Source organism: Tiliqua scincoides, chromosome 5, assembly GCF_035046505.1.
Source record: "Tiliqua scincoides isolate rTilSci1 chromosome 5, rTilSci1.hap2, whole genome shotgun sequence".
Classification (NCBI taxonomy): Eukaryota; Metazoa; Chordata; class Lepidosauria; order Squamata; family Scincidae; genus Tiliqua; species Tiliqua scincoides.
The window spans coordinates 114,783,912-114,811,904 of NC_089825.1; the positions used below are offsets into that span (position 1 = coordinate 114,783,912).

The 27,993-nt window shown below is 44.1% G+C and overlaps 2 protein-coding genes across 2 annotated transcripts; both read left to right on the top strand.

The window, feature by feature from the left end:
- Window positions 1–7,393: 7,393 nt before the first annotated feature.
- LOC136653277 (vomeronasal type-2 receptor 26-like) lies at window positions 7,394–8,290 on the top strand. Its single transcript, XM_066630187.1, has one exon. The coding sequence runs from the start codon at window positions 7,394–7,396 to the stop codon at window positions 8,288–8,290; it is 897 nt and encodes a 298-aa protein (XP_066486284.1).
- Window positions 8,291–8,901: 611 nt separating this feature from the next.
- LOC136653278 (vomeronasal type-2 receptor 26-like) lies at window positions 8,902–27,934 on the top strand. Its single transcript, XM_066630188.1, has 9 exons — window positions 8,902–9,076; window positions 12,127–12,130; window positions 12,225–12,519; window positions 18,489–18,676; window positions 19,808–20,099; window positions 22,067–22,930; window positions 23,724–23,951; window positions 25,219–25,345; window positions 27,090–27,934. Exons 1-9 carry the CDS (start codon window positions 8,902–8,904, stop codon window positions 27,932–27,934), a joined length of 3,018 nt encoding a protein of 1,005 aa, XP_066486285.1.
- Window positions 27,935–27,993: the final 59 nt, after the last annotated feature.

Below are 27,993 nucleotides of genomic sequence, written 5' to 3' on the forward strand. Positions count from 1 at the left end.
CACCTCCATGCAGCTCAGTTGTGCAGTTGTCCTTGGTGCAATAGGCTAGCACTCTAAAACAAAGGTATTTTATCAAACTCTTGTTTCTTAAGCTTCTATTCCAGAGCAGATGTCTGAAATTAATCATTTTAGTGTATCTTTGATTTTGAATGTTCTTCTTTTCTTTTTCTTAGATTGCTTACTGTGTATTAGCTCCAGTGATGAATGTTAAAACTCAGTTCCCTTCTTTCTATCGAATGGTTCCCAATGAAGAACATCAGTACAGAGGGACTGTACATTTACTTCTGCATTTCCGGTGGACATGGGTTGGGCTCATAACAGGAGATGATGAGAATGGAGAAGAGTTTGTGCAGACCCTGGTGTCAATGCTTTCTCAGAATGGAATCTGTGTAGCTCTCAATGAAAAGACACCAGCAACATCTCGAATTATAGACACACTGACTTCCTTTGAATCCCTTCGGGCCAAAGCTATTTCAATAATGAGCTCCAAAATCAATGTATATGTTGTAAATGCAAGTCATAAGACCACAATATGTTTGACATGGTTAATCTACCTGTATTCCTTATTTGAAGGTATTACAAAGTTTTCTATTGGGAAAGTGTGGATAATGACTGCCCAGTGGAATTTTGCAGCAGAGACATTGCACAGGGCTTATGACATACAAACCTTTGATGGTTCCTTGTCTTTTGCTATTCACTCCAATGAAGTTCTGGGCTTCACACAATTCATCCAGAGCTTACATCCTAACTTGCCCAAAGGAGATGGTTTTCTCAGGGTCTTCTGGGAACAGGCATTCAACTGCTCATTTTCAGATTCCTTTGAAGTCAAAGAGAATACTAATGCATGCACAGGGCAAGAGAAGCTGGAAAACCTCCCTGGGACTCTTTTTGAAATGAGCATGATGGGCCAAAGCTACAGTATCTACAATGCAATCTATGCCATTGCACATGCTTTAAATAAAGTGTACCCCTCCAAGTCAGTACTCAATAGAGCAATTGAGAGCGGCAGATGGGATCATTTGAACATGCAAAGTTGGCAGGTAGTATTTCATATTAAGAATGATGTTTTTCGTGTGTTTCATGCCTTGATGAAAGTACTCCAAGAGACCCAGAACTGCAGAAAATATTTCCTTCACCTGTAGCCACCTGGGCACCCAGAATCAGTGTTCGATTCAGAAGTACTTCTCAACTTCAGACTTGGTCTTTCAAGGGGAGTGCAGCCCCATCCAGACTGAGAATCTAGAACCTGAATTGCATTCCTTTTTGCAAAATATCATTTCTGTCTTTGTCGAGATTTAATTTCAGTTTTTTAGCCAACATAAAGCTCATGACAGATAACAGAGATTGATTCAGGACTTAAATAGCCTAAATATCCCAAACCTATCTGATGACGGGGAGGCTATTTAAGTCCTGAATCAACCACTTATTCTCCACATACTGGCAGCATCCATCTCAAATGTGTCCCTATAACCACTTTCAGTGGTTTCATGTGGATATTAAGTAGCATGAGGGCGCAGAATTGAATATCATGTGACACAGAAAGCCAAAGGCCATGCTATCAAGCATATCCCCCATAACCAGAAGTGGAGCTCCATGGGGGGGCACAGCATTAAGTTTTGCAGGACACCTCAATGCGCTCTGTAATCAACTCACCATCTGAGCCATTCCAGGAGATAAGTGAAAGGTGGAGGATGCCTCTGCCTTGCTTTGGTTGCATGGAATAGCTCTGGGGGGAGGGGCTGTTTACAAGGCACATTGAGGTGCCCTGCAAAACATAGTGCTGTGTCCCCTGGAGCTATGCTACTGCACATAACCAAGTTGGAGGCTGCTGTCTTGACACAATTTAACTCACTAAAGGCCAGGAAAGTTCTGACTGCATGCCCAGGAGATGTTCCAAATAACATTATTCACCAAGGAATGTCTTTGCATTCCTTTTTTTTTAATCCCTGTAACTACCCTGCTCAAAAAACAGAATGTTGTTAGTTTCTTATCCACTAAAGCAGTGGGTGCGAAATCCTGGTGCGTGGGCCAGATCCCCATCTATGCAAATCCCTCCCCCATGAGAATGGTGCTTAGTTCCACAGGGGAGCCTGTTATTGTCACCTCTGATCTCCAAAGTACACCCCACCCCCCACCCCCCGTTCTGGGGGAGGCATATGTTCTGGGGGAGGCAGAACCCCAGCACGTTCTGCTCCCAGATTTCTAAGCAGATGTGGCTGGATAGTCAAACATTAGGGGAGATTGGAGGCAACAATAGCAGGCTCCCCAGCGTAGCAGTAAACTCTGATCATGCCATGGAGTGTTTTTCTGGCATGTAATGGTTCTGACTTTGGAAACTGCTGCACTAAAAGGGTCCATGTTGTCCATTTTGTTAGTCTCTCCCTCCATTAAAGACTTCCACTCTCTCTGTGTTTGTCTCTCCCTCTAATAAAGACTTCCTCTCTCTGTGTTTGCAAGATTTTCCTGCTTGGAAAGCTTCCAGCATTCTCTCCAACAGTTCTTGCTTTCATCTCCAGAGGAGCTGACCAACCTGTCCCCCAAGTTGCACCTGCATTTTCCCCATTTTTCCCTTAAAGCCATGCAGCCTGAGCTCACTTCATAGAAGGTCACTGTACCCCTGTCAGCCTATCAAAGGATAGCTAACTTCCCTTCTGTTTCTCTTCTCTCTCAACCCATCCAAAACTCTCGCTCTCTTTCTCAACAACCTCTGTTTCCCAGTGCCTGTTTTAAACCTCCCACAAATCTTCTCCTTCCCTCCTGTTGGGTCATCTCAGCTGGAGAAAGCTCTGTCCAGTTGGTCACCTGATTCTCTCCATCCCCTCCTTTCACTTTAACCATTGCATGTCCAAAGAGAGCTCTTTACAATTGCTGTTCACCCACACCATTAAACCCCTGAACACCTGATGTTACTTATAAAGACAGTTCCTTTTCCATATTTTTTTTTTTTTAAAGTAGGTTCAGTTCTTTTGGAAAACTCTGTCTCCTCCTTATTGTTACCTAGTTAAAGGCACTCTGAGGTCATTTGCTCCACTATCCAATCAACAGCATCCTGTGCCACTGGTTATAAAATTATCCAATTTGGTTTTAATTATGGGCTGGGTAAACCTGGATGTGAGATGGTGTGTTTGGGGATGAGAACAATGTTGGCAACAATAGACACACAGGAAAAAAGACTATTCTCCAAGTATTTTGGTTTTGATAATTGTCCATTATATGACTTCTGAAATAACTGTATTTGTGGTGTGAAGTTGTTGTTGTCATTTGTCTCTAGAGGAGGAAAACTTAATAGTTCAAGGAACAGTGCTTGTAAATATTGGAGTGAAGGATTAAACACACACTCCAGGTTGTCTCTCTTCAACACTTTGTAAATTGCAAGTTTGCTTATTTCAATCCAGCTTCAACCTTCCCTGAGGAGCATCTCATTCAACAACAGTGCTGGGGACACAGTCTTCTTTAATGAGAACAGGGAATTGGCTGCCGGGTTTGATATCATCAACTGGGTGACATTCCCAAACCAAACTTTTGTAAAAGTAAAGATAGGATGGATGAATCCACAGTCTCTACCAGGCAAAGAGTTTTCCATTCATGGGGAGATTATCACATGGCACAGCATGTTTAACCAGGTGGGACAGCAACTATAAGCATGAGATGCAAAGCTAAATGGAAAAGGACTTCAGTATTGACCCTTGATCATCTTTCCCACCCTGCTAGAAGAATCCATTTTAGTGATACTGCCCCAATTTTAAGATCTCCCAGCTCTACTATATGAATTTTGGAAGCTAAAGGTTGTTGTCTCAGACTGGAGAGCAATATATGAAGTGGTATGCTAGACAAGGTGAACAAAATTAATCTTTGAAGCAGATTTTAATCTGAGAGCCAAATCCAATGTGCACTGCCTAATGGCTGTGTGCCTCTTGGGCTGGTGCTGACTGCCACAATGGTGTTGGTCCACTGTGCCATCTATTTAGTTAGTGCAGGTCTGAAAAGACCCCTTTGCACCACGGTGGTGTACCCCTAGGTACAGGCACAAATGCTCCACAATTATCACTCATACAGGAGCTAACCAGCATCCATCTCTCAGGAAATAATAATAAAAAAGCATGCACCCATTGGCCACCCATTTTCCCAGAACCCTCACCCCTACCCAGGTCACATCTGGCCAATAACTTTCATCCCAGATTATGCTTCTCCCCTAGGGCCTGTTCCATGGGCTTCAAACTGTTGTACAGGATCAAGAGACCACTGACACCAAGCTAAGTTTAAGGCTTTTTATTAGGAGGAATAGAACCTGAAACAATCAATGGAAAGACCTTGTTTCAAATTACCAATTTAGACAGGAACCAGAGGCAGGCAGGACTTGAGGCAGGCCAAGGGCTGGAGACTTGACAGAGGTTTCTCTCTGGTTCTCCACTCCAACAAGAGGCTCTCTCAGGGCTCCTTCCAGCAGCTCCACACCTCAGTTCTCCCTCAGAGCTCAGGTTTCAGCTCCTCTCTGTTGCTTGGTCTTTCCCAGCTCACTCCCCACAGCTTCTTTTCCCTGAAGGTCTCCACAACTTGCTCTTCCAGCTCCTTCTCTGCAGACACTCCCCAAAGCTCCTCAAGCAGCTCTTCCCTGGTGGTCTCTCATCCTGCAGAGCCCAGTCTTGCAGCTCCTCCCAGCTGGTCTCTGAGCTCTCAGTGCTAGTGCAGCCCCTTTTATAGCCTCAGCTCCTCTGCACACAGCAGCCCCTACCTTTCCTCCAGTGGTACTGCAGCCTTCTCTCCTGCAGCAGTTTTCCATTTGGTTCTCCAACTCTCAAGGGCTTGTTACAAGGTACTCAGTTCACTTTCCTCAATGGTGAACCCATTGGCTGAAACAAAACTTTATGATTGGCTCAGACAAACTCAGACTGACTGTCTATTGGCTCACGAAAGGCACAGGCTAAGATCCCACCAGGCCAATTTACAGCAGTCAACTGAGTCCAAGTTCTGCACGTATCAAAACTGGCCCCAGCCCAACGCTTGCAAAGTGGCTGAGGATTCCAGCTCATAGCTCAATCCTATTCATCACCATTGGTAGCAATGCAACCTAAAGGAGGAGGAGCTCCCTAGTTCAGGATCTACTGCAGAGTTTGGTCTGTATTGTGTAATTAGGAGGCCCAGTGTTTACCAAACCACATTTTCTCTTGTGTGGTTTGTGGCAGATGTTCTCGCAATTTCGTGTTGTCTCCACAGAGCTGTTAAGGTTTGAAGGTTATCTACTTTCTCCTTTTTAAATGAATAGGTTCTCCCCCTTGCTGTGTGTAATGACAACTGCTATCCAGGCTACAGCAGAAAAACCAGGGAGGGGCAGCCATTTTGTTGCTATGATTGCATCCCATGTTCATCTGGAAAGATTTCACACCAGAAAGGTAGGAGTCTGGATATACTGTGAGCAGATTAAAATTGTTACTGGTGATGGTTCATGATGAGGCCTCTCCTCATGGGCAGCGAGCATAACAATAATACACCTATGCCATCATGAGTCTACTAAAGCCTCTCATCACCCTAGGCCAGTGTTTCTCAAACTGTGGGTCAGGACCCACTAGGTGGGTTGTGAGCCAATTTCAGGTGGGTCCCTGTTCATTTCAATATTTTATTTTTAATATATTAGACTTGATACCACCATGATATGTGACTGCATTTGGAGAGATGTTGCAGACCTGTACTTTTAACAAGCTACTCTATATTATTTTAACAATGATAGTCAATGGGACTTAATCCTGGGTAGGATTGCAGCGCAGGATTGTTAAAAAATTTTCCTACTTGACGACATCACTTCATGACATCACTTCCGGTGGGTCTTGACAGATTCTCATTCTAAAAAGTGGGTCCTGATGCTAAATGGATGAGAACCACTACCCTAGGCCATCAGCAAAAACTCAGAAGATTAATTTCAAAACCAGAACCCAAATCAGTGTTGTTTTAAGCTGCTAAACCCATTCACTTTTTCAGAGATTTTGGAAATCACTTTCCTTAGCTCCATCTTTTACACTGATCATGAACACTGATCCAGAATATTCCCATTGTCAAAGCCAACCATTGAGGTCTCACCAACTTTCTGCTCATTGCTTGATCATGTGTTGTTTTGTTGTTAAATACTGCCATTTGCCATCGTTTTATTTGTGTAGCAGCAATAAAGTGATGGATTGGTGATAAGAAAGTGTCAGCATTTAACAGCAAATAAACAAATAATTCCATTTTAATACAATAAAATTAATCAGTATCGGGACTGATTGTATTCCTTCTCTTGAACATATTTTGCCTAAACAAGCAAGAAGCATGCCTAAATATGCAAGGTAAAGCTGGTGTATGCAGTTCAGATAGAAAATGTCTATTTGCACCTGTGGTTTGAGTTTCATCTTCCTGCCTGTTCTATAAGAACATAAGAAAAAAAGATATCTGCTGGACCAGGCCAAAGGCCCATCTAGTCTAGCTTCCTTTATCTCACAGTGGACCACCAGATGCCTCAGGGAGCACACAAGACAACAAGAGACCTGCATCCTGGTATCCACCCTTGCATCTAGCATTCTGAGGTAACCTAAAAACAGGAGGTTACACATAACATCATGGCTTGTAACCTGCTATGGACCTTTCCTCCATAATTTTGAACAATCCCCTTTTAAATCCATCTAGGCCAGGTGCCATCACATCTTCCATCAAAATTGCATCAATTAATTACACTCTGGGTAACGAAATATTTTCTTTAGTATCTCCCAACACTCAATTTTAGTGGATGTCCACTGGTTCTGGTGTTGTTTGGGAGAGAAAAGAACACCCCTCTATCCACTCTACCCATCTCCTGCATAATTTTGCATATCTCAATCATGTACATTTTGTACATCTCAATCAGCCGCCTTTTTTCTAGATCAGGGCTGGGCAAACTTTCAACTTTAGGGATTCTGGACCTTTAGCAATCACGTAGGAGAGAAATTCAGCAGATGCAGTTTGTCATCTGTGAGATAACTAGTTGCACCTGCTGAAATTCCCTCTTCTATACAATTGCTAAAGGTCCAGTATCCCTAAGGTTGAAAGTTTGTCCACCCCTGGTTGAGACTAAAGAGCATGATTTCATGGGGCACAAGATTAAATATGCAAGAGGACCATCAAGCTAACCATATGGCCAAAGCCTATCCAGTTTTCCAGTGTTGGTGCTGCTGTGCCAATGGGATGTGTGCTGCATCCTGTGGTGGGGAGGCAATCACAGAGGTCTCCTCAAGGTAAGGGAACATTTGCTGGAAAGTTGGATAGGATTGGGCCCTGTGTCTCTATTCAGAAGTAAGCTCCAATGAGTTAAATGGGATCTACTCCTATGTAAGTATGTCTAACATTGCAGCCTAAGAGATTGTCATACCATCTGTTTTATATTTCAGATATGGATGACTGTGTTGAATGTTTGGAACATCAATTTTCAAACAAGAACCACAACCAATGCCTTCCTAAACTGATTAACTTCCTCTCTTTCTCAGAAGCTTTGGGAATAATGTTTCTTTTCTCAGGTCTCACTTTTTCTCTGCTGACAGCTTTGGTGCTGGCTATTTTCATTAAGAATCAGAACACTCCCATTGTCAAAGCCAACAATCGAGATCTCACCTATTCTCTCCTCATCTCCCTATTGCTTTGCTTCCTCTGCTCCTTATTATTTATTGGTCGACCTCAGAGAGTGATGTGTTATTTACGCCAAACATCCTTTGGTGTTATCTTCTCACTGGCTGTTTCTTGTGTCTTGGCAAAGACTATCACTGTGTTTCTGGCTTTCATGGCCACCAAGCCAGGGTCCAGGATGAGGAAGTGGGTGGGGACAAGACTGGCTAGTTCCATTGTCCTTTCCTGCTCCCTGATTCAAGCCACTATTTGTGCAGTTTGGCTGGGTACAGCTCCACCATTCCCAGATATTGACATGCATTCTCTGGCTGAAGAAATCATAGTTGAATGCAATGAAGGATCACATGCCATGTTTTTTTGTGTTCTGGGCTATCTGGGATTTCTGGCTACTGTCAGCTTCACTGTGGCTTTCTTGGCTAGGAGGCTGCCAGACAGTTTCAATGAGGCCAAGTTCATCACTTTCAGCATGTTGGTTTTTTGCAGTGTTTGGCTGACTTTTGTTCCATCTTATCTGAGCACCAAGGGCAAATCTGTTGTGGCCGTGGAGATCTTCTCCATTTTGGCCTCTAGTGCTGGGTTACTGGTTTTTATTTTCTTCCCCAAGTGTTACATCATTATCCTGAGGCCTGATCTAAACAGCAAGGAGCAGTTAATTAGGAGAAAGTAGTGAGGATTTAAGTGTTTTACAGTCCAATTCTAACTAGTGCTCCCTCACAGTTCAATCCTGTGCTGCCTGGAGTACAGGGCTGCTATGCTGCTGAAAATGGCTGCTGTTGCATCCAGCATGCCCCAGGCAGCCACCACCACCTCCTCAGAGAAGGGGACATTTATCCCCTTCCCCTGGGTAGCCCCACACTGGGGCTGCTCGATTTTATGATGACCCAAACATCAGTATAGAATGAAGAACCTCCATGTTGGGCGGCCAGTCTGACAGGGAGGCTCAGGATCACTGGTCCCGCCTCCCTCCTGCCCTGCTTCCTTCCCCAGCATACCTCCTCCCTGCCCTCCCCCTGCCCTGGAATGCCTCCTCCCCACCTCCTACACTCTGCTGCCTGGCAGTCCGCACAACTGCCAAAGGGTTGAGGTCTGGTGTTCCACCAGCACTAGCCCATCACCACGTTCTGCACACCAACAGTGATACACTAGTGCAGAGGGGCCTTCAGTTGGAGGTCAATGGCAAACGACTGAAGGGCCGGCCGAAGCAGTCCTGGCATGACATGCTGCATGGCGACATGAAAATCACCTGCCTATACCCAATTAAGCCTACAATCAAGAGAAATGGCAACTCTGATCCGAAATAGCAGACCCCACTACCACACGGGACAAATGCAGAAGAAGACGACAACAATGATGAAGAAGAAGAATACAATGGTTAAAGATATAGGCACCTTGTCCTCCATTGTATCTGTTCACCCTGCAAGCAGGCCATTTAGTGCTGAGGAAGCAATGGAAGGCAACTGCACTTGCAAATGTCTCTCTTCTTGAGGAGGACAGCATGGAAGGTGGCCTCACTTCAAATGTCTCTCTTAAGGAGCACTGCATGAAAGATCAAGATCAGTGACGTGTAATTTTTCATACATACATTCAGGGATATGAACACATATCACATACATGTACAAGCGACATTGCACTAAAAAAAACAGTTCATAGGACCTTCCTTATTGTTCATTGAAAGTTCCAGTACTGAGACAAAATTATATATGTCTGTGTGTGTGTGGGGGGGGGTCCTGGCTTGAGGGGGACCCTCATATTTGTGAGAGGCAGCAGCGGGGCACTTGAGGTTCCATCTCCCGGAGCAGCAAGCCAGCCACTGGGATCTCAGCAAAGAGTGCCGGGGAAAGGGGGTTGCATCACCAGGGCCCTTCGCTCCCAGCCAGTCTTGGTTCATAAGCAGGCTGGGTTCTGCTCCCTCCAGCTGCCTGACCCAGACTACCTTCATCCTTGGCCCAGCTGGGCTTTATGCTCCTGACCAGCCCCTCCAGACCCCACCCCTTCCTCCATGGGAAGGTTAAAAGTCTGGCCTCTCCCAGCCCTGCCCCTTCCTGCTTGTGATAGCTAAAAGGTTGGAGCCTGGTGGCCCTCCCCTTTCTGGCTGTCTAGGCCAATACTCCTCCTGCAACTGGCCTCAGAGCCTGTCTCCTCCTTACCTTCAGCCCCCATCTTGCCCTGCAACATGTTTCCTCCAGGTTTCTCCCAGGTAAGTCAGGGGGACCCTACATATAATTTTGATGGTAACTATCTGTTGAAAATAAAATAAAATGGGGGTTGAGCGTATTGTCCTACCCTGGAGCTGAGATTTGAGTTAGGTGGATGAATGTCATGAGGTTAAAAATTAAAAACAGAAAAAAAACACTCTGGTTCATTTAATGGAAGTTCTAGTTTCATGAGGAAAGAAAGAAGAAAGGCACCACTTTTCTCTCTCACTCTCCTGAAATCTTGCCAATCTAAAATATGAGGGTGAAAGTTGGCCCGAACTAGAGCTGGCCCATCCATGTAGCCAACTGGGATTGCTATAGGTAGAAGTTTGGTGGGGCTTGTCCACCTCTGTTCACAAACTCTGTTCCACTGATCCTGAATTGGAAACAGAAGAAGGGAGTGTATTGATAGAAGTGTGGTGGAAAGAAAAGTGCTGGACTAGAGTGTCACTAGAGTGCAAGGAACAAAACCTGTAGGAGCATTTTGCAAAGCATATCAGACGCCAGGTGGTCTAGCGCCTCAAGCCTAAACCTTTAGTGACATATACTTCGATGGAAGAAGCTTTCTGAAAGGTTCTTTTATCCCTTCTGCACCCTCATGAAATATCTGTCCACCTTTCTAGGCCCCCATGAATTTTGTAAAACTCATTTTTCCAGCCTGAACAGGAAAGAACTATGATGGGAACTGAGGATTCAACAGAAAAATTAGCTTGTGCATTTGCCTGTGTTTGCACCATTTAACAAAATGGGTTCATTTTCTATATCTGGGTTCATCCTGTAAATCAAGTAGACTGAAATCCACAAAATATTCTAAATCCTAGAAATATGGTTTACTCTCAGACACTGCAACAAAACCTGGTTCATATGCTATGTGGCCCACTATATTACACTTCAGTAGTGTTTAGCTGTAAGGTACGGAAAATTGAATGGCAAGTCACAATAAGATCACCCAAACCTCAAAATATTTGTCTATACTTTCTCTATCCTATCCCATAGTCAAGACAAATATAAAATAATTACGGGGTGGGATTTTTCTCTCTGAATCATCCAGAGCATACATGTCATATGTGCATCCCCGGTAGGCTTTGTTGAGGTCTGACAAACATGTTTTCATTTCCATTCTGCTTTGAGTGGTGTCTTGCACAGCACCATACTCCAGGGACATGACTAGGGACTGTCATTAACTCCAATTGCTAGAATTCATCCTCCAGCCTGCCAAACCCAACATGGGATTTCTGAGATAATAGATTTTGAAAAGATGTTAAAAAAGGCCGAGAACTCAGAAGGCTTGTCTAAACAGAAGGGTCTTCAGGCCTCGCCGAAAAAACTCAAGAGAGGGAGCCATTCTCAAGTCAAGGGGAAGGGAGTTCCACAACGTTGGCGCCACTATTGAGAAGGCCCTATTTCTTGCCGCCCCACGAAGCTCCTTGGGCGGTGGCACTTGTAAAAAGGCCTTCTCTGATGACCTGAGAGGATGAGCCGGATTGTACGGGAGTAGGCGATCTCTAAGATTATATATTATATACTGAAAATCCAGACATAATGGATGTAAATGGACTTCTGTAAGGAAAAAAAAGTTTTCTTCCTCCCCCCACCCTCCCGTAATATATGCATTAGCCCAGAAAATGACAGAATGGGGCAGAAAAAGGTGATCCTATAAATATGTGCCACATGCATTGACATCTTCAGAAAATATTCTGCTAGTGTTTCATCGCACACTTGGGGCCCAATCCTATGCAACTTCCCAATACTGATACTGCCATGCCTGTGGTAGTGGTGGGGGGATCATGGAGGCAATCACATATGTTCCCTTACCTCAAGGCTACATTCATTCTGCATTAGTGCTAGAAAGTTGGAAAGGATTGGGCCCTTTGGGGTATTACAGTTGTATGAGCAGAACTCTCTCAAAAACATTTTTTGCATTTTCCACATTTGATTATTTTCTTCCTCTTGTTCAGTCTAATCTCCCCCGTAGCTCTTCGTCATATCACATCCTAATTATTAAAACTCAAATTAACCAATTTTTGCCTGTCCCAAGGTGTACATATTTGGTCACTGTTGCATATACGTTGGGCAGAAATGGTTTAATACCAACTTGATATTGAACTGGTACAAGTTTATGCTGACTTGTGCACATGAATTGTATTTATAAACTGTCAAAAAATACAAAATATATAATTGCTAACTGGCAGGCATTTCTGAAGAAATTGGAGAGAAAATATAGTCTAGGCAGGAAACAAGTTTTGCCATGCAAAGCTTGGGAAAATGGAGCTTTTTGTTGTCTTTTTTGTTTTCTGTGCTTGCGTAGATAGGTAAATTTCAGTCCAAAGAACAGAACATCATATTCTCAAATACAGTCATGTAGAATTCAATATCTGTCTTATGCATAGTTACTTTTTACTTTAGTTCAAAGCCAAAGTACTACCAGCATGTCCTGTCCTTGGCATTTGCCGTGAAGGACATCAATGACAACCCTGCAATCTTACCCAATGTCAGCCTGGGTTTCCAAATCTATGACAGTGAAATAATAAGTGAAATAATAACTTATCAGAACACTTTGAACCTTCTTTCCACTGAGAAAAGGATGGTCCCCAACTTCAAATGTGACCAGCAAAACCATTTGATTTCTGTCATTGGAGGACTGGACTCTGAAGTCTCTTGTAACATGGCTACTGTCCTGGGCATCTACAAGATTCCACAGGTAGAATGTGTGTAGGAGGAATGAAAATTTTTCAATTGAAAGATCATTTATCTTTTTAGCACATTTTTGTGACTCTCTATTATTCATTAAAAAGAGACTGAGTAAAAATAGAAATGTTTAAGTGACACTAAGGCTCAAATCCTATTGTTTCTCCTTGCTGATGCAGCACCAAAATGGCTACCATTGCTTCCTGCAGTGAATGGGGGGAGGGAGTGCAGGAGGTCTCCTCTGAGTAAGGGAACAAATTGCACTGACATCAAATGGGGCGAGCTGAACTGCTTGCTGCCAAGCCCTACCTCCACCTGCACTTCAACCACTGCACTGCAACCAATCAGGTGTCCAAATTCTCCTGCCCTGCCTCATGTGAAGGAGGGATGGGACAAAGATGTCCACATCTTTATTATAGCAACAGATGAGCACTGCTGATCCCATTCCTCCTGTTCATTATCAGCCCCATCTCTGCTTTTCCAGTCACATTGCGCCACCCCCCTGCCCTCCCCTCTAACCTAGCACTGCCTGGTGCAAGCATACCTACTCCATCAGGTGCTCTTCAGGAATAGTGTGCAGGTCCTTCCTCTTGGTGCTCCTAAATGTACAGCACTTTTGTGACATCCTGTGCGCAGTGATAGCTGCACTGGTGCTACTGAAGGATAGGATTGCACCGACAGATGCATACTTTGTTCATCTTTTACAAGGATGATGATGTCAATCTGTAGGGAAATTCTAGAACTCCTATACGTAGCACTTACTTTTTTCCAGTTCCTTTTTCCCAGTTCCTTCTTACCTAACTCCTTTTTTCTTTAGTTAGTGGATATATCCTTTTGTTTAACATTTACTTCAAACTTCTTTTGGATCTTGCCAGATAAATCATCTGCCAGGTAGCAGTCCATTCTCTGTTGTTTGTGGAGGTTGGATGGTGAAAATGTTGTATAAAGATTGTAGTAAAGTAAGAGCAACCAAATAGAGAATCTTTCATCAGTTGCCCTCTGCTTCATGAGAAGCAATGCTGCCTGCACTGCTATGGGTTTCTAAAATAAAAGACTTGCACTGCGTACATCTCCCTCTGGTTCACAGATGACCTATTGGCTAGCATGCATGAGATGGCTCAATAAAAATTGCAGGGTGAGTTTGGTCCAGTTTCTCAACTGGCAACATGTTCACTTGTGTCATGGAGGTGTGTTCCCACCCACGTCTCTAACATTCTCTCAAACAAGTGAGTAGGGAATGTGAGAACACAAATGATGATTATGCTGTGCTTTGAAGTGAAATGTCCTTTCTGTAAGATCCAGGTTGTACTGGAGTGGAAATGTCCTTCCTGTGACATGCAGATTAAAGTGTGAAATTGTTTTAAGCAGTGTTTTTTTGTAAAAAAAAAAAAAAAAAAAAAAGGGGTGCAGGAACTCACAACTTGTTAATCTTTTATTTATTTATTTATTTATTTATTTATTTATTTTTAAACCATTTTTATCGGAAAAATAAGTAATAAGATACAACTAGACGTAGTCAATAACCACACACACGCGCGCGCACACACACACACACCCACGTCCATCCCGTGTGAGCTCCCTGATAGCAAAAGCACTACTGCCACAGCTGGAGTGAAACACCCCATTTTTTTTAGGTGGGGAGGTGCTCCACTGGGCTATAGGAAACTCTCTCCATTGGGCTATAGGAAAGCCTATAGTTAAAGTGTTCATAACTAATATTTTAATCCTCCATGTTTGCTCCATGTTTTAGCATGGAGCAAGGGAGAGAGAAATTGCTGTCTTAGCGCTTGATGTCTGGGACAGTGCAACATAATGTTTGTGGATGATTCTACTTTTTTTTTAAGTCCCAGGTAGGACTTAACCCACAGTTAAGCTCCTGGAGTGAACCCCCTGCTGGAGGCTGTTAAAAAAAAAGGTAAAAAAAAATAGCCTGCCTGGGACTGAACTTTGAGGAGTTTTGCAGCCTCAACTGGCCCCCCTTTTGGCAACTGGCAACCAACCTTTATATTTTGCAGCCATGGAGCACCTCCCAACCTAAAAAAAAATTTCTTCCTCATAGGGATTTGAACCCCTAGCCTCTGGCTCCACAGACCAGCACATTAGCCATTGAGCCATAAGAGCTCTTAGACTCAAAGTGTTTGGAACTAATACTTGAGGTGCTGATGGGCACCAGCTGGGCTGAAGACCTTATATATTAGTTCTGAACACTTTAACTATAGGCTTTCCTATAGCCCAATGGAGAGAGTGCTGAGCTGTGGAGCACAAGGTTGGAGGTTTGAATCCCTCCCTAGCCAGCAGTGTGGGGCAGGGGCGGTGCAGGGAGGGGAAAAAGGTGGGGGCGGGGAGGAGGGGAAAAAAAGGTGCCGGAATGCCGTTCTGGTGTGTTCCATTACAAAAAAGCCCTGGTTTTAAGTAGATTGAGAAATCAGAGGACTGCCCACTCCGAGGACTAAATCTGAAAATTTAGATTCCAGGGTGGAAAGTTACTGCTCTAAGAATCAAAAGGGAGTTACCTGTCAGGTGGTACATCATCTGATGAGCATGGGGGGCTGCAAGGACAGAGATCAGGTGCTGTCACCTGATACCTGAGCTATGCCTGATACCTGAGAAGTAGAAGCAGCTTGGGGTAGCAAGGGAGGGACAGACCCTCCCTCAGTAGAACTATCTGATTGTACTGGACCAAAAAGGGCATTAGCTATACAAATGGGAGAAGTGACCCCTTAGATGTGTTGCTTGTGATTGGAGCACAGCAGGACACTCTGCCCATTTAAACACCAACCCTGCACAGTGGAAGTCTGATTTTTGTCAAGTAGTAAGTAGTTTGTCAGTCTGTTGTTTTCTGCTGCCTTTAAAATGTCTGTTTGGAATCCTCCCTTTAGAACCCCAGTATGTGGAGTGAAGGGATTTCCTCTTACTTACTAACATGCAAAGACTTTAATAAACTTTTGAACTAAATTGTCCAAGTGTATGCTTATTGGTTGACCAGAGGAATTGGGCTGCCCCAGGGAAAGAATGGAAGGTTTGGGTAAACTTCCTGATAACCTGATGATTCCTCTTCTGCCTGTGGTTGGAACCATGGGGTGGAGAGGTGCAGACAAGTGGAAGGAGATGGGCACACTTGTCAGTCTGATGGGTGGATGGCATAGTAAGGAGGTGGGCTTCAGGCACATATGCTTGAGAGCTGTGTAAACTACAGTCCCTCGTGCCTGGGAGATCTTAGATGCCCAGGGGACTAACCTTGGGGAACAACAAAATAACTTGGATAAAGAGTAAGCAAGCAGGACATGTAATGGCCTGAGAATAATAACATGGTGTCTGTCTTCATTGGCAGGTGACTGCACTTGCACATATCTCCATTGTAGGACTATACGAAAGTTCAAGCTTTAATGATGTCCATGGCTATTCACACATACATTCTGGGACATACTGTAAATGTATATAGCATACATGTACATCCCAGTCAAAAATAGTTCACGGGGGCTTCTTTTTTATGACTTTTTTAGTGAAAATTTCAGCCCTAAAATTCCATTAATAAAATTTGGTTTTGATGGCACCTGATCATGTGTTGAAGATAAAATAAAATTGGTGTGAAAGGACTTGGTCTGCTTGAGCATCTAAAATCTTAAAGTATTCAGGAGCTAAGATGAATGAATGTTGAGAGGCTAACAAACTCACAGCCTGATCCTTACTAACTCCCCAGTACCGATGCAGCCATGGCTATGGGGTGCACACTGCATCTTATGGTGGGTAGGCAGTCATGGAGGTCTCCTTAAGGTAAGGGAACAAAAGTTCCCTTCTCTTGGGGTTGCAGTGTGGCTTCATCACTAATGAAAATTTGGTTACAACTGGGCTGTCAGTTTCATTTACTGGAAGTACTAGTTTCATGGTGGGGGGGAGAGAAAAAACGACAGTATTTTCTCTCCCATTCTCATGAAATCTTGCCTATCTTTGATGTGAGTTTGAAAGTCAGCCCCAAGAAACCCTGGCCTGTCCGTGAGGTCAGCTGGTGATTGCTTCAGGCAGCAGACACCAGATTGGCAGGGGCTACCCTCCTCTGACCACCGGCTCTCCTTCACTGGTCCTCCTTGCTGCTCTGAGTTGGAAAGGGAAGAGGGGGATGTAGTCGAACTGTGGAAGAGAGAAAAGTGGTAGGCTAGAGAGTCTCTAGAGCAAGAGCAGGGAACAGTGCATTACCAAGTAAGGAAGGGGCAGAATTTGGCATAGCACCTCGGGTGCCAGGAAGTCTTGAGCCAAAGGCAGAACAAAATTTAGCCCATAGAAGTATTTAGCTCAATAGGGGAAGTGTTCTGTAAGATTCTCTTTTCTCTTCTGTATGCCTCAGGAAATATCTCTACAACTTTTTAAGCCCCCATGAATTTTATAATTCTCATTTTCAGAGAGAGAGAGGGGGGGGGATTGTAAACATCTTGGGCTAACATTTTGTAAATCTGACCAAGAAGACTAAGGGTGCAATCCAGAAAATGAGCTGGGCAGGTGCAAGTCCCTTGCGCTGGCCCAAGAGGGTCACAAACGTGCCCTAAAGCATGTTTGCACCTCCTCTGGAGTAAGCCGGGCTGGTGCACGGAGGTGCGCTGGCCTGCAGAGGCTGACAAAAGCCTCCACACCTGCTTCCTCGGTGAGACTTGTGTTGACCTGATTGCGCCAATGCAAGGCTCTGGGGTGAGCAGGGAGAAGGAGGGGAGGAGGCAGGAGGGAGGTGTTCTTGGGTGGGGGAGGGCGGGCAGTGGGCAGCCCCAGGGGCAGGCAGGAGAGGAGCGGGAGGCGGGGCTGGAATCCAGCACTTAGGTTGGATCCCAAACCCTGTACCTGGGGAGCTTGGAGCGGCTTCAAGCCACTCCGCTCTCCTCTGACTTGTGCCACCTTAGGAGGTGGTGCAAATTCAAGAAGACCCATAGGGGCCAGTGTGCCTTACCTGGAAGTAAGGGGAAAAGTTTCCCCTTACATCTGGCTGAGCCACTTTAGGCCCCTATCCTGAGCTGGATACAGCACAAGCCTCTTGGCTTGCCTGTTCCAGTGCAGGATAGGATTGACCCTGAAATTCATAAAATTTCCAGAGTATTGATTCCGGAAATATGGTTTACTCTGTGGTGCCAGAACAATGGTTGGTTTGATTGCTGTTTGACCTCATTGACAATGGGCAGCCCAATCCTAACTTATGGTGGAACAGACAGACTGATGGACCATTTCAGGCAGTTTCAGGCTGTCTGAGGCTCAGTCCAAGGCAAGAGGAAACTTTTCCCCTTACCCCAGGGAGAGCCACAGCAGCCCCAATGGGTCTACTCAGATCTGTGCCACCTAAAGAGGTGGTGCAAATCTGAGCAGCCTGGGACTGCCCCGAGATACCTGGGAATGGGACTAGGATCCAGCATAAATGCCTAATCCTGGCCCCATCTCCTGCTCTCCTCCCGCCTGCCCCGAGAACGTAGCTATAAGGTAAAGAAAAGAGAATGATGAGTCATAACAGTCTCAAAAATATGTATTCCTTCTCTTTCTCTATTCCATCACCGTTCTATACATCTCTTATTTTTCTCTCTGAATACTCCAGTGTATTCATGTAACATCTATGTCCTCAATATGCTCTGGTGAAATCATGTTTTCATTTCCATTTTGCTTTGAGTGAACAGCACAATTCTCTAGGGACCTGACTAGGATACTTGTAATTAACTCTAAGTGGTAGAATTTATCCTCCATCCCACTAAACCCAACACACAATTTGTGAGGCAATAGACAGAATCAATAACACAGTTTAAAATTCTATTCCTGTGACGTTCAGATATTGAAGGAGAAATTCTGGACAGGCAGAGGTGCACCAGGCTGAAAATAAATCATTTCCCATTTGTCCAGTGCATCCACAGAGATTCAAAGAGCAGTTAAGGTTGGATAAAAGAAAGCATTTATATAGCCTGAATCAAGATTAGCCCTGAGATGCCTGGGAGGCTTCTGTTGCTGCTGCTGTTTCAGTGGCTGCCTCAAAGCGAAGGCAAATCGCATACTGCTGTGTGTGAGAGGGTTGATCCCATCCTGATGCCGTATGAGTATTATAAGGCTGAAGAAATCATCATTGGCGCAATTGTGACTCATTTTGCCTGCTTATTTGATGAAATATCATACACTGAAAATCCAAACACAATGGTTGTAAATGAACTTCTGTAAGGGAAAAAAAAGTTATCATTTTTTTTCTATAATATGCACTTGTCCAGGATGGGATGGGATGGGATGGGGGCAGAAGAAGGCATTACTACAAATATATTGAGTGTTGGGAGAGTTAGGACAGACAAAAGAAAATATTTCTTTACTCAGCGTGTGGTTGGTCTGTGAAACTCCTTGCCACAGGATGTGGTGACGGCATCTGGCTTGGACGCCTTTAAAAGGGGATTGGACAAGTTTCTGGAGGAAAAATCCATTACGGGTTACAAGCCATGATGTGTATGTGCAACCTCCTGATTTTGGAAATGGGCTATGTCAGAATGCCAGATGCAAGAGAGGGCAGCAGGATAAGGTCTCTTGTTATCTGGTGTGTTCTCTGGGGCATTTAGTGGGCTGCTGTGAGATACAGGAAGCTGGACTAGATGGGCCTATGGCCTGATCCAGTGGGGCTGTTCTTATGTTCTTATATGACACAATATGGTTGTATGAGCATTACCCTCTGCAATACAATATTTGTATGTTCCACATTTTACTCTCGTCCTCATCCTGCTCGGTCTATACTCCCCCTTATTTCCCCCCCTTCCTCCCCCTTATCCCTCTTTCTTAGATCATATTATTCTCATTAAAAATCCAACTAGGATCAACTGGCATGACTAATACTAGGTTTAGGCTGACTTGTGCTCATGAATTTTATTTAAGATCTCTCAGAAAACACAACGTATATAATCCTTAATTGTGGATTCTTCAGAAGACAGCGAAATATAGTCTGGGCAGGAAGCATGTCATGTCATCCAAAGCTTTGAAAATGGAATATTTTAGAGAGGTCTTTACTGTTTTCTGTGCCTATGTCAATTTCAGTCTACTGAACAGAACATCATGCTCCCAAACAACACTGAGCCCAATCCTATCTAACTTTCCATCCCCAATCCAACGGTGCCAACTGGGTGTGTGCTGCATCCTGTGGTGTGCGGGGCTTCCTCAAGGTAAAGGAATGTTTGTTTTCTTACTTCGGGGCTGCACTGTGGCTGCATCAGCACTAGAAAGTTGGACAGAATTGGGCCCACTGTCATGTCAAACACTGTCATCATGTAGAATTCAATATCTGTCTTACACATAATTACTTTTTACTTTAGCTCAAAGCCAAAGTGCTACCAGCATGTCCTATCCTTGGTATTTGCTGTGAAGGAGATCAATGGCAACCCTGAGATCTTACCCAATGTCAGCCTGGGTTTCCAAATCTATGACAGTTACGCCAATGAAATAATAACTTATCAGAACACTCTGAACCTTCTTTCCACTGAGAAAAGGATGGTCCCCAACTTCAAATGTAACAAGCAAAACCATTTGCTTTCTGTCATTGGAGGTCTGGACTCTGAAGTTTCTTGCAACATGGCTACTGTCCTGGGCATCTACAAGATTCCCCAGGTAGAAAGAGTGTGGGACATGAAGAAAATGTTTATCCTTTTAGCATATGTTCTTGACTGTCTTTCTCTTATTATTATTACTCTGTTGTTTTTTTTAAAAAAAGAGTGAGCAAAAAAGAAATGATTAAGTAACACTAATAAGTGTGCTGGAAGAGTAAAACATACGTATCTCATTTCAGATACGTTGGGGGGGGGGCTTTGTGTGATTTCATTCAGTAAAATGTACAAAAGTGGAAAGACTCCGATCTCTAGATCATATGCTAGTGATTATGGCTTCTTTATGCCAGCCCTCAAAAGGGATGGAGAAGCTGAATTCCTCAGTCTCAGACAAAGTCAGACAGCCTTTGAAATTGACTTTACTATCCAGGTCCAAGAGGTTACTAGCCAGTGCCTCTGAGAGGAAACTCCTCAGGGGGTATAGTTTCTTTTGGGCCCTTCCCAAAGAGGAAGGGGTTGAAAGAGTGTAAGGGATGGCAGTGGGGAGGGGCAGAAGGGGGGGCAAACAGGCAAGGGGAAAGTGGCAACAGTCGGAATAGTCTTTGGAGCCCAGGTCTACCAGTCTTCCCAAGGCAGAGCTCAGGTCTACCCACCTGTCCAGCGCTGGCAGCTCGATACAGTAATACAGAAAGCCCAACACACTCCTAAGTCTTCCTAAAATCTTTCAAATGTAGAAAATTCCTGCAGGAGATTCGTAGCATTGGATTTAGGCTCACCCTGGAATGGAAAGGGTCTTGTGTGTCAAGGGAAGTGCATCCACAAGCCAAAGAGTGACTGTAGCAGGTCGGTTTTCTCCCAGATGTGACAATGAAGGAATGTACGCATTCCTGGGCCTGCTGTGTATGGCTTGTGACAGTGGTCGTTGCCATGTGCCCACGGTAATGCACCCAGCATCCTATGTGGGCAGTATGTCGGGGTGAGATTGAAAAATGTAAGATCCCAGGAAATTTCTGGGTTCCCCTCCTTTGGCTCCTGGGCCCCCTTTCTGACCCTGGACCCAGGTACAAATTACCCCCTTTACCCCCCTCTCCTAGGCCCTGTTACTAGCCACCAACCCCTGGCCAGTAACTTCTTGAGAATAATTCTGAATCCCAGCATGAACACTGCTACCTCAGGGTACACACCAATCCCTTTTCTTCCTTCCTGTTGTGAGCTATATTTGACAGTTGTGACTGGCCTGGTTGACAACACCACACTTACGGTTCAATCCGATCCAACTTTTCAGTGTCTATTCAGCATTTGTTCCCCCTTTATTGGGGCTTCATCAGTGCCAAAGTGTTCAATAGGATCGGGCCCTCAATCAAGTGAGAATAAAAAATTTCCTACCTGGCTTCAGAGAGTAACTAGTTATTCTGAAAGTATGGCTGTGGCGGAGCTCACGGGAATGTTGAATTGCATTGACCTGAAAGGAGGAAGAGCCAAGCTGCTTGCTGGCAAACTCTGCCCTCAAATGCATTGCAACCACCGCAATATAATCAGGTGTCACAATTTTCCAGCTGTGCCTCCTGTGAGAGACGGTGGGGCAAAGATATCTCTACTTTGACTATTGCCATGGAAGGTCAATATTTCTACAAAGGACACATAAAACATGGAACAACCCACCCTAAATGTTGACGTTTCTATCTTGCAAGATAAAATATGTAGCAAATACAACAATCCCATATTACATTGATGTAGTGTGGTCCCTCTTCCTTGTTCTCATAGTTCTTGGTAATAAAGGGACAGGTATGAGGTGTATGTATTGGTTACTCATGTTGTGATCCACCCAAGAAGGTTTTCATTAAGGGATTGACCACAGAAGAATCAAATGTGATAAACAGTGCATACACTTGCATACACAGAGACTACAGAAAAATAAATTATCTCAAATTCTTCTCTCCAGGATTGTCTTTCAGATTTCAGAGCACCTGGTAAGAATAATGAGAGTTTAGTGTGTATTCGACCTCTTTTGATTCTTCATTTTTGTTTTAGATTTCTTCTTCTGTATTAGCTCCAGTGACAAATGCTAAATCCCAGTTCCCTTCCTTCTACCGGATGGTCCCCAATGAAGAACATCAATATCGAGGGATGGTACACTTAGTTCTGCACTTCCACTGGACGTGGGTTGGGCTCATAACGGCAGATGACGAGAATGGAGAAAAGTTTGTGCAGACCCTGATGCCGATGCTTACCCAGAATGGCATCTGCTCAGCTCTCAATGAAAAAATACCAGCTGCATCTCGAGCGACAGACGCATTGGCTTCTTTGGAACGCCTTCAGATCAAGTCCATTTCAATACTCAGCTCTGACGTCAAGGTATTCATTGTTAATACAAGTCATGTAACCACAATATACTTGAAATGGTTGATCTATTTCTATTCTTTATTTGAAGACATTGCCATGTCTTCTCTTGCTAAAGTGTGGCTATTGACTGCTCAGTGGAATTTTGCAGCAGAGATACTTCAAAGGGCTTATGATATTCAGATCTTTGATGGTGCCTTGTCTTTTGCAATCCACTCCAATGAAGTTCCGGGTTTTACACAATTCCTCCAGAGTTTACGACCTGATTCTCCAGAAGGAGATGGTTTCCTCAGGATCTTCTGGGAGCATGCTTTCAACTGCTCATTTTCTGATTCTTCTGAAGGCAAAGAGAGTACAGGTACATGCACTGGGCAAGAGAAAGTGGAAAGCCTCCCTGGGACTCTTTTTGAAATGAGCATGATGAGCCAAAGCTACAGCATTTACAATGCCATCTATGCCATAGCACATGCTTTACATGAGATCTACACATCCAGGTCAAAAATCAGTGTGACTCATAGAGGGAGAGAGAATTATCTGAATGTGCAACCATGGCAGGTAATATTTCACAAGAAACTATGGTCTTTTCTCTGCTTGTGCATTTTATGTTAGTACTTGATGAAGGAAATAGTTCAGCAGATGAAGAACGGCAGAGAGATGACCCTTCTCCTCAAAAAATTCCATGTCTCCAATGTACAGATTCGTTTTCTTCCCCAGTAATACTGCATGGCATTTAAGCCTATCACAAGTTATAGTACTTCTGCAGTATGAAAAAGCTGAAGTGGAATCTTCCATGCATTGTCAACACAAGATAGGCAATTATAAAATACCTATGAATTCTATACAATCTCTAGGTACTTTATGAAACATCAGAAAGAAATAAGCTCCTTCCATACTCTTCTAGGCATTCTATATAGAATGCTGGGTTTTACACAAGGCCTGCAACATATCCATTGAAAGATGCCTAGGGTAGCCATATTTATGGTGTATGGTTTTTGTTTGTTTGTTTGTTTGTTTGTTTGTTTGTTTGTTTGTTTGTTTGTTTGTTTGTTTGTTTGTTTGTTTGTTTGTTTGTTTGTTTGTTTGTTTGTTTGTTTGTTTGTTTGTTTAAAAGATTTTTATTCTACCTTTCCTCTGCCAGAGAAGATGTCCAAGGCAATTTACAATTTATGGAAAAAAAAATAAAAAAAAATAAAAATACTAATTGGAGGAGGGTAAAACTATTAACGTTCAAGAAACTGTTATAGAGGCACAGGAGGCAGACAACCCAAATGCCAAACGAGACTAAAAGGTTTTGAGCTATCACTCTTCAACACTTCGTAAGTTCTGTGTGTGCTTTTTGTCAATCTAGCTTCACTCTTTCCTGAGGAGCATCTCATTTAACAACAATGCTGGGGACACCATCTCCTTTGATGAAAATGATGAATTAGCTGCTGGGTTCGATATCATCAACTGGGTCACTTTCCCAAACCAAACCTTCCACAAAGTGAAAGTAGGATGGATGGACCCACAGTCTCTACTGGGCAAAGAGTTTGCCATTAAAGGGGCGGCCATCACATGGCACAGCAAGTTTAAGCAGGTCGGATAGCAACTATAAGTATGAAATGCAATGCTAAAATGCTTCAGTACTGATCCTTGATGGTCCTTCTGACCCTGTCAGGAGTATTAATTTAAGTGACATTACCAGTGTTGAGCTCTTGTGGCTCTATCATTTCAATCTAGAAGGATAGAAATCATTCTCTGACTGGAGAAGAATGCATGAAGTGGTGTGCAAGAAAATCTCCAAAGCAGATTAAGTAGACAGCAGGAAAAGGAAGGTGGTTCGTTCATTCACTCCACTCTCTGTCACATAGTATGCTGCAATGGCCCTGAATCCGAGAGTTGGGACTCAAAACCTGTGATTCAAGTGTGGTATGTGAGATCTAACCCCCTCCCCCTCCAAAGAAATCAGCCATTGGTAATAAGTGCTTCTGAGCATGACATCTGGTACGACTGTCACAGCCTTGGCATGGTGTCAACGCATGGGCCTGCCCCACCCCTCCAGGCTGCACCTTTGCACAAATCACTTCCAGAGTCACTTGGCTGGTTGGAAGAGGTCCACAATACAGTAGCGTTCCCAGAGGGGGCAAAGTGCTAAGATTTTCAAGGCACCACAATGTGCCATGGAAGATGCCCCTCCCCTTACTGTCAGAGCCATTCTGGAAGGCAACATGGAGGAGATACCTCTCTGCATTGCTTCCATCTTCCAGAATGGCTCCAACAGCAAAGGGAGGGTCAACTTCCACTGCAAATTGAGATCCCCTGCAAGACTTAGCTTCCCCCCCCCCCCCCCGGAAAGCTTCTATCACAACAATTCCAATTTTTGCCCCAGGGGTCCACAGTCTCCTGAAGGTTGGGAACCACTGACACAGATGAACAATGAAATGTAGTGAAATGTACACTTTAAGCCATTGTTTAAAAAAATAAACAAAAAGCCCTCACTTTGATGTCTGATTGGGTTTCAGACTAATCTGTCAAACATTTTCCTTCAGTCTCAATTTTGTTTCAGATTAAAGGGGGAAATTTCTCACAAGACTTGAATATCTAAATAGAATTAGCATTTCTATCCCTGCAACCCAGCAAGCAAAAAAGTTTCAAGAAGCAATTGAGGTATGAGTCCAGATATTGCTTTGTCCTTCTTGAAATGGTTCCTTCTTCAGACTAGTTTTGAAAATACAAAATCATCTGGGTTCTGGCCCTTTCAAGAAGTTATACCAATCTACCCCCTTTTCAATGAGAAGGAAATGTGGTGTTCTTTGCCTAGAATACGTGTGAGAGTTCTCTACTTTCTCCTCTGCTGTGAATAGGGGATGCCCCTTGCTGTTTGCAATGACCACTGCTATCCAGGTTACAGCAGAAAAACCAAGGAGGGTCAACCATTTTGTTGCTACGATTGTGTTCCATGTGCTGAAGGAAAGATTTCAACCCAGAAAGGTAAGAGACTTAAGCCCTCTTGAGACATTCTCACATTTTTAAAAAAAGGTCCAATTCTAACTAAGGGCCCGATCCTATCCAATTTTCCAGCACCCACGTAGCTACAATGCAGCACTGAGGTAAGGAAACAAATGTTCCCATACCTTGAGGAGGCCTCTGTGACTGCCTTCCCAACACAGGATGCAGCACACACCCCATTGGCACAGCTGTACTGGCACTGGAAAATTGGATAAGATTTGGCCCTAAGGCTGTAATCAAGCACACTTACCTGGAAGGAAGCTCCATTGAACAAAATGGGACTTACTTTTGAGTAAACATGTAAAGGATTGTGCTGCAAATCAACCAACACCACACAGCTGCATGAAAGGAGCACACACTGTATACTGTGGGGGGGAAGTCACATTGGTCTCCTCAAGATCAGTGAACTTTTGTTCCTATACCCAGGGCCAAGGCCCCACTGCCACAATGGTTCTCCACAAATCTGCACTGACGATTTTGCACTGACTTGTGCTGGCCCGGGACCATTGCAAACGTGTTGCAAGACATGTTCGCACCGACTTGTGTGGTGGGGAGGCTGGCTCAAGGATGTGTGCCAGCCTCCCCAAGCCAACGCTGGCTCCGGGCCCAGTGGGGGACATATGGAGGGAGGGAAGGAAGCGTTTTGAGGTAGGAGAGCGTGGGTGGTAGGCGGTCCCATGGGCGGGTGGGCAGGGAGTGGGAGGTGGGGCCAGGATTTGGTACTTAGACTGGATCCTAGCCCCATTCCTGCACAGCCCGGGGCAGCTCCTGGCTGCTCCAATTTGCACCACCGATTTAGGTGATGCAGATCCAAGTAGACCCATTGGGGCTGTTGTGGTTCTACCTGGGGTAAGGGAAATTATTTCCCCTTGCCTTGGGCTGAACCACAGCCAACCCCAAACTTGTGCTGGATACTGTGCAGGCCCTGTTCCAGCAAAAGTTAGGATTGCACTGTCAGTTTTTCTACAAATGTAACATACGATTTGCTCTTGTTTGTCCTGAAGAAATAAGTCAATTTTGAGAGATGTATCACACTTGCAGTCCAATCCTAACAAAATGCTGTCTCCAAGGCTCGGTAAACCAGCATATGATCCACTGCATCCTGTGGGCAATTGGAGAACATGCAGGGATCGAGGGGGAAGTAAAAGATTTTTTACTTAGCACATGCATGGCCCAAAAAGGAAGAATTTATTTTGTGAACTATTCTCCAATACTTGTAGTATGAGTATACATTTAGTGGTACTCCTTCACATATCCCAAACTACTTTTTCTTTTTTTAATAACCCCAAATTGATAATTGCAGATCAATAAAGAATTCAATCTGGGAATTTATTTATTTTTTTGCAGGGGGAAGTGTCATCACTTAATCAATATCTTCACAAAAATTTTCCCAGACTGAATTCCTTATTGAATACAGTATAGCATACTGGAAAAGCAGTTACATCAGTACCTATGTTGAAGGCAAGGTAGTTTCTGAAGACCACACCAGACACTGGAGTTGGATGCTTTGATGGGACAGAAGATGCAATATGCAAGAATACTGAGAGATTTGCATGTTATCTGTTTCATTTTTCAGACATGGATGACTGTATTCAATGCTCAGAATATCAGTTTCCAAACAAGAACAAAGATCAGTGCCTTCCCAAGCGGATGAACTTCCTCTCTTTCTCAGATAGTTTGGGAATAATTTTGGTTTCCTTAGCTTTCTCTTTTTCTCTGCTCACAGCTTTGGTGCTGGGTATCTTCATTAAGAATCAAAATACTCCCATTGTCAAAGCCAACAATCGAGACCTCACCTACTCTCTCCTCATCTCTCTGCTGCTTTGTTTCCTCTGCTCATTGCTATTTATTGGTCGCCCTCAGAGAGTGACATGCTACTTACGTCAAACATCTTTTGGTACAATCTTCTCAGTGGCCGTTTCTTGTGTCTTGGCAAAGACCATCACGGTGGTTCTGGCTTTTCTGGCTACCAAGCCAGGATCCAAGATGAGGAAATGGGTGGGGAAGAGACTAGCAAACTCTGTTGTTCTTTGCTGCTGCCTGATTCAAGTCACTATTTGTGCTTTGTGGTTGTGCATGTCTCCCCCATCTCCCAATTTGGACATGCACTTGCTGGCTGAAGAAATTATAGTGGAATGCAATGAAGGTTCTCTGATCATGTTTTATTGTGTTCTGGGCTACCTAGGAATTCTGGCTCTTGTCAGCTTCACTGTGGCTTTCCTAGCCAGGAAGTTGCCTGACAGTTTCAATGAAGCCAAATTCATAACTTTCAGCATGCTGATCTTTTGCAGTGTTTGGTTGACTTTTGTTCCATCTTACCTGAGCGCCAAAGGCAAATCTGTTGTAGCTGTGGAGATCTTTTCTATCTTAGCCTCCGGTGCTGGATTACTGGTTTTTATTTTTTTCCCCAAATGCTACATCATTATCCTGAAACCTGAATTGAACTGCAAGGAGCAACTAAGGAACAGTTTAAGTGTTTCTGACAGTCGTGTCACTAGGCCGGGTCAGCCACCCCCAGGCATGAGGCTTGAAGTGGCTTATCACCACTCCACCCAAGCCTCCCTTTGGTGATCTTCAGGTACTTTGGGCCCAGCTGCTACACTTTCTCACTGTGAAACCTGCTTTCATTA